This window comes from Nanorana parkeri, unplaced genomic scaffold, assembly GCF_000935625.1.
Source record: "Nanorana parkeri isolate BGI_ZX_2015 unplaced genomic scaffold, ASM93562v1 scaffold389, whole genome shotgun sequence".
NCBI classification, from domain to species: Eukaryota; Metazoa; Chordata; class Amphibia; order Anura; family Dicroglossidae; genus Nanorana; species Nanorana parkeri.
In genome coordinates, this window is record NW_017306657.1 from 29482 (window position 1) to 39921 (window position 10440).

Here is a 10440-nt window from a genome sequence, read left to right on the forward strand (position 1 = left end):
TTCTTCAAATATGTGACAGATTAATCCCAGAGATTGCTCCTTTACATTCACTTGAGATCTGGACTTGCCCTTTACTGTACCCACAATATTCACAACCTTCTTAAAAATCTATAACTGTTTAATCCTTGAGATTAGTACTTCATATACTCTTTGTGCAACAAAATCAGTTTCAGAATAAAAATCATCTCCTAGAGTGTTTCCGTGGCAGTTTCTATTAATCCTTATAACAGTCAAGGAAGTCTTTTGTGATCAAAGTTCTTGAGGAATCATGCCGCACCTCACATAAAACCGATGAGAAATTATTTCTGTGATGCATTGGAAGTTCAAGGATGCTAACAAAGGCATATGAATTGTCTTCTTCTGATAGGAAGGGTCCTGTTGTAATTATTCCTGGAGCAGACTCACCATCTAACTTCCATGTAACCTCAATGACTGGTGGATGAAACCCACTTACTGAACATGCAAGATAAAGTGGATGGGAGCCTATTGGAGAACTGCTCATGAGAGAAACAGAAGGTGCCTGGACATCTGCGCCTGCAAAAGTACAACATGTACATTAAATACTAAAAGTAAAAACAAAAATAGTTTCTTCAGTATCAAGATCTAATAATAGCATTCACAAATATATATGTACATCTCTGCACATTAATCAATTGCCGTCCGCTTGTTGTAATTAAACAGATGAACTAAGGGTGGCAACTGTGAATGCACTGGTAACATGTAACTGTGAATGCACTGTCCTTTGTTATCTTATACTGGGCACAAAGTTCAGGGAAGCACAGCTGAGAGAGTTGGAGCCAGCTGCTCTGAAACATGATCGTGCTAGGGGAAAAAATACTTTGCAGGGCAATGTGTATTTGTTTGATCTGGATTTATTATTGAAAACATTTTTAAGGAGTTTAATACTGTGGTGGATTGGAAAAAAACACAGGGTGACTATTTTTCTGCAGAATTGGAAGCTGATGGTCACTCTATTAAAAATGATCCCAGAGAGAGCAGATATTGGCAGAATCAACAAGTATTTATACAACATTTACTCACACCAACATAGAAAAAACTTGCAGGACAACATTTACAAAGCAAAAAGGGAGCTATTTACCCTTTATTCCTTTTACTGAAGACCAGAAAAAAATGTAAAAGCCAATAAGAAAAAAAAACAACAACAACATCTTAAAATATACAACATGACCTATTGTATACCTACATTCCAAGTTTACTATATGGTTAATTACAATAACAAATGAAAAATGTAATTTCCGCAGCGACTGACCTCAACAGGAATAAAAGCCGTATAAAAAAAAGCTTTATATATATATATAAAAATGTATATATAAAACTTTTGTATTTTTGTTTACATGTGGTTTAATTTTTTGACATCTCTATTACTTCGCTGTGCTGCCTATTCTCTCCTATGTTAGACTTTCGACCACTAGAAGCTTATCGGTGACAGCCGGCAGTATCCTTGCATGTGATAACTGAACAGGAAGTCAGCTGTAAAATATCTTGCTATTCCACCCTCTTTTACAAACATTTTTTTTTCTTTTACAGAAATTAGGTATGCATAGTATTTTAAACCGAAGATGGGCAAACTGATGTAAACTAATTCAGATCCAACACTGTCCAAACTGATTTGGAGTTTATTAGTCAATCCATTATACCCAGACTGCTTTTTTGCCACACTAAATATAGCAGAACAAACAGCTCGTAAGTCCCTATAAGATGTGTAGGGAAAAAAAGAGGATTTTATCTGGATCCAGAACCATGTGCAAACACTTCTTTTTACTGTTTATGACAGAGTGCTGGTTGAAGCCTTGGTGGTGCACTGGTGTTCCAAGGAAATGCATTGAAGGAAAGAGGTAGAACACTTTCTATTTGTCTTGTGAGCCTATCAAAAAGATATGTTTAGGACTCTTTTGCTTTGCGGATACCAGTCTGCAAGTTTAGCTTGCTGGGATGTTATCTGTTTAAGGGGCGGGGACCAGGGGTGCTTGTTTGTTAAAACTACTTTCCAGCTACTATCTATAGCCAACACATTAACACTGCACTGCAGCAACATCAACACAAAAACCTGCAAGGACAGATCTGAACCCTTCAAATAAAAATGTAGGCGCAAACTAGCTGAACTACGAATATTTTTTTATAACACTTTTAACACTTTTTCTTATGTGATTCATTTTACTCAGTTGCTTCAGACAAAGGCCAAAGTTAAGCATTGCATTTGCAATTTAAGGGGCTTTTTTTTATAAACACTGGGTGGGTGCCATTCACAATTACTGCCACCATACTGAGCCAAGGAGCATAGAAAATTTCTATCCTCCTCGGCTCCATCTAGTGTCAGTAATGCCATGCCAACTGCATTTGTCCAGCTATACGCTGGGCAGAAGATTTATAACTTTATAGACCCTATGTGTTACTATTTAATTGTATCTGCATTTTGCACTTGGGGGCACAGTTTGGAAAGAACATTTTTAATAAAGTGCTTTTGCATGTAACAGGAAGCAAGACCTGTTAAGGCTTACACCTGTGGCAAACTATTGAGCTATTTCAAACAGGGGCATATTTATAAAGCATTGAATGCAACATTCACCAAACATTCATTGCAGGTGAATCTTCCAAGTGCATTTGTTTGCTTCTACTTCCTGGAACTGAGATATTGGCTACATAGATGACACAATCATGTAAATCCCAGTATATTTGCATTTCTTGGCTTTGTTCACAAATGTCTGACACAGATCAGTCCTGCTACAACCTCTCAGGGCTGGTGCACACCTAGGAGCAAAACACAGATCTGCATTGAAGTCAATGGAGGCTGTTCATACCTGGGCGTTTTGTCGTGCGGACGAAATTGCCTGTCGTGCAGGAGCTATTTCAGGGCAGTTGTCGCGCGGTTTGACTCCCATAGATATCTCTATGCATTGAAAACCATGCAGCTTTCAAAGCACAATAGCGCAAAACGAAAACGCGCAAAAACAGCTCACCAGCTCACTCGCTTAGGTGTGAACCCAGCCTCACATTGTGAATTAGCAAGGAGGAAGGAGACTCAAAGAATATTATATTATATATATCTATATTTGTTACATGTCTGAATGTACTTACTAAAACACTAAACAAATAGAAAGTGAACTTGCTTTTTTGCTATTTGAATACTAAGTGGTCTATTTATACAATGGTTTCACAGGAGATTCACACGTTTTCTAATTAGATTCAATGGGAAAATGTGTAGATCCTGGGTGAAAGTTGTGTGAACAGTAGAAACACTTTCAAGCAAGATATCAGGATTTTTAAAGGATACCTCTGAAAAAAACATTTAGTGCCATCTAGTGGTAAATAATGTGTAGCTGCATTGAGATCATCACTTGAAATGATCAACTAGCTGAATAATAATTATGAATATAGTGTATGCAATGGAGCAGCATGGAGTACAGAATGCACAATACAGCATATTCACTGGGGTACTGCCAGGTATAGAATGTACAGCAGATAGCTTAACGTAGTACATTGTGGGGTGTTATAGAGATATGAAAATACAGCGTAGGTCAGTATTGAATTTAAGACTAACATTGCAGCATGCAGAGTACTCAGGTGGGGAACATAGAATATGCATTGCTGCATATTAAAGTGGGGTGGTATTGGATATGGCATATACAGCCCAGCTTTTAAAGTAGTGCATTGTGGGGTGTCACAGGAAGCTCGGAACGCACTGCAACTGGTGTGAACGGGCCCTAAGAGTCTCTCCCAGCCCTTCCAGGCTCCTAGTAAAGTTCAGCTGTTTTACAGAACCAGCACCTTAATCAGCTTCACAGACTAATCTGCACACAGGACTCAGTGCTCCTCTCTCCCCTGCCATCTCTAGCTTCCTATACTTTTGAGCACAATTCCTGCAGCAGGTGTTAATCCATTTTTGTCCCTTAAAGGGACCACAACCCAAGCAAAGGGAAATACAGATCTCTTTTAGGAACCATTTTCTGGCGTCCTGTACAATATTCTGTATGTATATATAAACACACACATATACATATACACATACACACAAGACATACAGACATATACAGACCTGAGGCCTCCTGGATTCCCATCTTCAATTGTCCCTTACCTCTTCCAGCAGGGGTGCAGTGATGAAACAGGGAGCCTGGAAGATGGTCATGTGACCACCCACCTGGCTTCCTTGCATAGGATAATGTCCCAAGTGGGTCAGCATTGTGTGAGTCAGCATTGTGATATAGCTGACCATAATTTAAACTTAGAAAGGGTTAACTGCAATCCGGAACTAAAACCAATGAACCGGAAAGCAAATGGGATGCACACTTGAATACTTAAGAGCAAACCTCCCAGCCCATAACCCATGTCCTGACGAAGCCCCGTAATATGGGAGGGGCGAAATGCGTCGACAGATGGTGATCAGACGAAAAGACATCATCTTCTAGACGGATCTCTTACCTCAAACCCTTCACTTTTTGAAAAAAGAACCCCGAAGAAAACAAAATAACTGTTGACTGTACAATGTTCGTAGTCCACGGTATGTGGTATGTATTGTATAGGTAATAAATTAAACACATTAAAGAGAAGGTGATACAATGTTGGCTGATGATAATCGCTCTCAACGTGTTTCGCTATTGTCAGCTTCCTCAGGAGAGGGACTTAAAGCCAGAAAAGAAAACCATGCCATGGGCAATGAAGGACACCCAGGCCCAATATCCACCACCGTGCAGGACCAAAGGAGAAGCAGGAACCCACCCACGACCATCCAATGGAGGGTACTGTTAACTAATGGCGAATGCGCAGATGGCGTACCTCCTTTGTGGTGGATAGCACCACTAAGGAGGAACACTGTCTGCGCATTTGCCATTAGTTAACCGTACCCTCCATTGGATGGTAATATGTCTTGAACATAATATACAAAATGTAAGAAACAAATACGACACAGTTCTTTTTAAATGATAAAAATGACATATTATTTTTAAATTGAGATTTGGTTAACATAGAACAAATAACTGGGGGTAATTCAGTTGTGACAGAAAGAGACAATCAGTAAGGCCGGTGGATAGGGAGCCAAGTTCCTATTGCTGGGTTCTTCCAATGACATAATATACCTGCAGAAAATTCAGTAAACCGATGCAGAACAGCTGCTGAAATATCAGTTTTTGGTGGAATGGCCTTCTAAATAACCTAGTCAGTTGAATCAATTTATTTCCACTTACCCCCATAAACGCTGAGATGTGTTCCGCCTCCCCAGATGTGATAAAATGGACTCTTAGTCAGCAAGCACCAGTAAAGAGCGCTATCATTTGTGACCACAGTAGTGATGTGCAGAAAGTGAGCGTTGCTGTCATTTCTAATTGGCTGGTAGCGCTCCAATGATGTGTCAGCCCAGTGAATGCCGCTGTCATTGGCGTGGCGGAGGATATAAGTGGGTGGACTTCCGGCCATTTGTTTAAACCACTGAACGCTTAAATGCTGAATCTTCTCGTCTTCCACAAAGCAGCCCAGAGTGACTGAATTTCCTTCAGCCACTGAAACATGTTCATATTGGTAGACTGTCAACTGGAAGGATCCTTTAATGCAAAAATATGTAAATGTACTTTATGATGTATGCTAATAAAGCCCAAAACACCAAACAATAAAGTACCCAATGTTACATTGAAGCTGAAGTTACCTAAAGATTGGTTTGGCTTGTAGAGTAACACATCCAGGTAGATCAAATCACATTTCATATTATATCGAAGTAGAATTTTTTTTATTCAGTCACATAAAGATTCCCTCAGGGAAATGTGCATACCGGGAATCATAAATACCATACTAATAAATATATATAAACAAATCTTTATTACAAAATCATTCCTCAAAATCCATAAATAATGACCAGCACACACTTGCTAAAAACCGCTAAAAATCCCCACCCAAATCACCCTACATGATGCTGTATATATACACACATTTCTGAATTATTCATAATTGATTTTATATATATATAATGCACATATAATCTTGTGGAAATATATATATTTTTTTTAATGATCACACCTCTTTAAAGAATGGGGTTCACAGAGAGGGGCCAGGAAATTCTTGTTTGCAGCAGTTTTAGAGCCATGTTGAGGGTTCAGGGACAATTCATTAATAAAGAACCAGCAGGGGTCAAGCCTGAACTCCACCCAAAACAAAGAGTGACTTAGGTAGTTCTCCACTTTAAAACAAAGATTTTTCAAGCCTCATAAAATGGACGTGTACTATGTATTTAGTATTAGTTGACTTACTCGAAAATGACATGATCAGCAGGAAACAAGTGACAGATGGGAACGGCATGGCTTGAGGATGTCTTTGAAACGACAGCTGGGTCTGGTCTGAATTATTCTGGTTTCCTGTGGAGAACCATCAGTTAATACAATTACAATCAGGACTTTACCATAGCTGAAAGAATACACTATGGGGTGTATTTATAAATATTTTCATTCAAGAGTCACCCATCTCCACATTTCAAAGTATAAAAATGTGTGAATCTTGCATGAAAGTTGTTTAAATATTGGGTAAAAAAACATTGATAAACAGACCCCTTTGCAGAAACGCAGTAATAAAAGTGTATGTAAACCCTAACAATGCACTTCTTTTTTTTTCTTCTTCTGTTTGGTCTGTTAAGCACATAGTTAGAAGTGTTTTGTTATATCCGTTTGATAAGTGCAAAACATAACCATTAACCCTTCCAAAAAAAAAGTGCTACTCTGTAGTTTTATCTTATCGTGAAGTGTGTTAGGACTACAAAACACTACTCCCTCTGCTATGGGGAAGAGGGAGAGGTGTTCTGTAGTCCTAACACATTCCCGTCCCAGTGTGACAACTACTTCTCCATAGATACAGGGCAGGGAGTGTTGTCATTTTAGGACAGAAAGTATGCTACTGGCAGGATCACCAGGTAAAGGGGGAAAAAGAAAACTAATGCAGCCTCCACATCAAAGGTCTGGTAAGCTGTATTACATTTCATTTATGTTCTATAATTTCCATAATTTGAAACATATATTTCATTTATGTTCTTAGGTTTAGACCCCTTTATAAAATATGGAAGAAAAAATTAAAATATGGAGGCTGCCACTGGCTGCTTCCTCCTAACAATGCTAATTGCTTGGCTTCAATACCTGCTAGGTCACTAACACGGAACAGTCAAGGTGGTGAAAAAGCCATAGTGGGGAGAAAGTCTTGGTTGAGCTAGTGACTTGAGGACTGGCAGATACCTCCTGTCCATTATTCTCGGGGAAGATATCTATTCATCTATGGGCACCTATATGAAGGCTGCCATTGGCTTCTTCCTTCTAACAATGCTAATTGCATATTTTCAATATTAGTTCAGGTTGTATGCAGATTTCTTTCCACTAGAGAGAGTGCTGGAATGGTAGAGGTAATGAGCCCAGCTGAAGGAAGATGGCTCATTAGGGCCTCTATAAGAACTCCCAGACTGCTCAGAGAATTGCTCCACCCTGGAACCAGTTTCATGCCTGAGTAGACTGGGGAGTGTCCTGCTGACCTGTGTGCTGGAAAAGGGAAAACAAATCTCGTGCGGTGAGACACAGCCTGTGTGGCAGTTGATGGAATGGGGAGATAGGTGCTAGGGGCAGCACAAGGTTGCACCTTGTGGGTAGTGAGGGATACCATGTGTATAGTAAGTGGTCAACAGGCCAGGCTTTATTTTTATGTTTTGCTCAACTTTTCTTGTAGCTAATTATGAATAAACTGGACATGTGTTTCACCCCGAAGCAATCCTTGTTTGCGTGCCTAATTTCTGTGGCGTGAACCCATCCAGGGAGTCACACACACCCGCTGCCGATCTCACACTCACTATATATAGATAACAACTTTCCAGCAATTTCAACCACTAGCAACTGAGATGGACACAGAGCATGGAAATTAGTGGTTTTGATCTACCTTAAGGAGATGGGATTCCAATGGCCACAACAAGCCTAAAAATTAGATCGCTTTCAACAAAGTTGCAGTCATTTTTTCCTGTTTTTTGGTTGATTTTTGCATAACCTGCATCAAAACTGTCCATTTATAGGCCAGTGTAAGCAATCAAATCCAGGTGGTCAATTGAACGCGTGGGTGGTAGATTGCTAATCTCAGACACCCACATTGAATCATATGTTCGTTTCCCACTCAAAGGAAAATGGTAATTGTGTATGGCCAGTTTGAGCGTAAAGGTGGCCATACACTTTACAACCATCGCACGACTTTCGTTGTGCGATGGTTGTAAGGTGATTCAAATTTTGTACGACCTGCCCATCATGGACAGGCAGATCGTACTTGCCATCATCGCAAGTCCTCCCCTCTGAGGGGAGGGCTTGCAGATTATTCCAATAGTGTGCGCTTACGCACCTCGGGTCGTGCGGCTTTTGTCTTGCGATTGCGCTACCAACCCGCCGAACATCGTATGATTTTTGGCAGGTTTTATAGCATGCTCGTTATACGAAAATCGTGCGACCGTACAGTAAATGCGGTCACACGCTGCCCATCAACCTTACGATTATCGTACGATCGCGGTATCACCCACGATTATCGTACGATAATCGTCAGGTATATGGGCAGCTTTAGCGAGAAGGGGAGTCCGGAGAACGCAATATCATCAGCACACCATATATAAAAATGCAAACAGGACATTTATCCATCACCCACAGAAATCCACGTTTCAAAGCAACTAAGGACTTCTTTTTAAGGCAAGTCAATAGCTGCTGAGAAGGCTGAGGTCCTCCTATCATAAATGAATGCAACTTTCAAACTGCAGTCAATATACATGATTTCTCTCATTAAGTCCTGATGAAGTGGGTGTGTTTTGGATCCCGAAATGTGTTGGCTACTCTATATGAATGTCCCCTGACCCTTATGGAATAAAGGTGTATCTGAACTTTTTTAATTGGTGTGGTACTTCTATCCCTACATCTACTGGGATATTGTATTCTGAGAGCTGACATTCAAGGCTGCCAGATTACCTGAACAGTGACTGCAGCTGATTGACTGCCTAATTTCCACCCAGCTCCTTCAACAAAAGCCGATTATTCAGTCAGACGTGGGGCCAGCTTGGCCACCCATGGACCAAATTTTGGCTGATAAAGCAGGAAATGGCCAAAATATAATCCAAGTATGGCCAACTTAACTTTTTCCTTTCCATCCACAACTAAAAAACAAGAAAGTGTTGCATGCATACACATTTACAATATGCACAAATGGCAATGTGACAAGCACCACGGTGTGTCAAACAAAGAAGCTGCTCCAAAAAATGAAATGCAGTTTTCACAGAGCAAATAAAGCAGGGCAAGTATGGTATTTATCATGATAACATGCATTTGCCAGCAGTGGTGTATAAAACCACATACTTGTGCTTGCCGTGGCCAAAGTATGCATGTAAACTGTAATACCCCTGCAAAATCTGCCCCTGCAGATTTTGCAGGGGTATTACAGTATTAATACCCCTACAAAACCTGCTACATGGACTTTCATATAGTTAGTGGTTTTAGTTCAAATGTGCCACCACTTCAGTGGTGTGTGTAGTGATGGCTGTGAGAAAATGGTTTGGTCATTTGCAGGCTCATCAATGCACAATGCATACATGGGCAAATGCAACTGATACATCTTCTGCGGGCAAAACAATTATGAAGAATTATTTGCCACATTTGCAGCTCACAATTTATTTGCAATACTTGGATTTTTGGATTTAGGGTTATACCATAGGAATACTTAAAATATTTTGCTAAAGAACTCAGCATATAGAAATAGCCGTAAGGAATGTTTTTCCACTGCTGATTACTCCACAAAAACATATACTTCTTCGTAACACTTTGCCACAACTAAACGTTATCAACCTACGTCCACTTTTTTGAAAACCTGTTTAGGAAAACACTTTGACATTTTCTTTCAAATATATACATCATTTCATTCTTTGGCTGTCACTTTCTTCCAGCAAAGCAGGGGTTAAGATTGCAGCATGAATAGGAGGGTGCATCGCAACCACTCACCTGATTATCGGGTTTCTCTTCACCTTGGCCAGTAATAGAAGCAGTCAAGGCTGTCCTTGGCAGACAAATGCCAATTTCTCATGCTGGTCTGATGGTAGGAACGAAGGGGGCGGAACTCACCCAGCTGCACTGAGCTGACAGTTGCTTGTTTTTGTTCCTTGTTTTTGTGATGGAAGATTTAGTCCCAAAAATAATAAACAAGACCAAAAACACAATGGTTTTTTTTGTTGAAAGGCGCGGGTCATTATCTGTGATTACAACTCTTGTATGATAGGAAAGTTTCCATACTTGTTTTATCAGGGATTATAGAGAAAGTGCAGGTGGCGCAAAGTTCTTATGTTTGGTTTATTAGACACTATAGAGAAAGTACAGGAGGAGGAAAGTTCTTATGTTTGGTTTATTAGACACTATAGAGAAAGTACAGGAGGAGGAAAGTTCTTATGTTTGGTTT

General features: G+C 40.0%; 1 protein-coding gene across 1 annotated transcript; it reads right to left on the reverse strand.

The window, feature by feature from the left end:
• Positions 1 to 214: 214 nt before the first annotated feature.
• Positions 215 to 10053, reverse strand: LOC108789339. Its single transcript, XM_018559318.1, has 4 exons — positions 9990 to 10053; positions 6252 to 6356; positions 5199 to 5552; positions 215 to 534 (listed from the first exon to the last, which is right to left on the reverse strand). Exons 2-4 carry the CDS (start codon positions 6298 to 6300, stop codon positions 215 to 217), a joined length of 723 nt encoding a protein of 240 aa, XP_018414820.1. The 5' UTR covers positions 6301 to 6356; positions 9990 to 10053.
• Positions 10054 to 10440: the final 387 nt, after the last annotated feature.

Excerpts from the sequence above, each read along its gene's own strand:
- LOC108789339 (XM_018559318.1), bottom strand. The coding sequence starts at position 6,300 with ATGCCGTTCCCATCTGTCACTTGTTTCCTGCTGATCATGTCATTTTCG. Across the intron at positions 5,553-6,251 it reads GCTGATCATGTCATTTTCGA|GATCCTTCCAGTTGACAGTC; the intron begins GTAAGTCAACTA and ends TTTGCATTAAAG. Across the intron at positions 535-5,198 it reads ACATCTCAGCGTTTATGGGG|GCGCAGATGTCCAGGCACCT; the intron begins GTAAGTGGAAAT and ends GTACTTTTGCAG.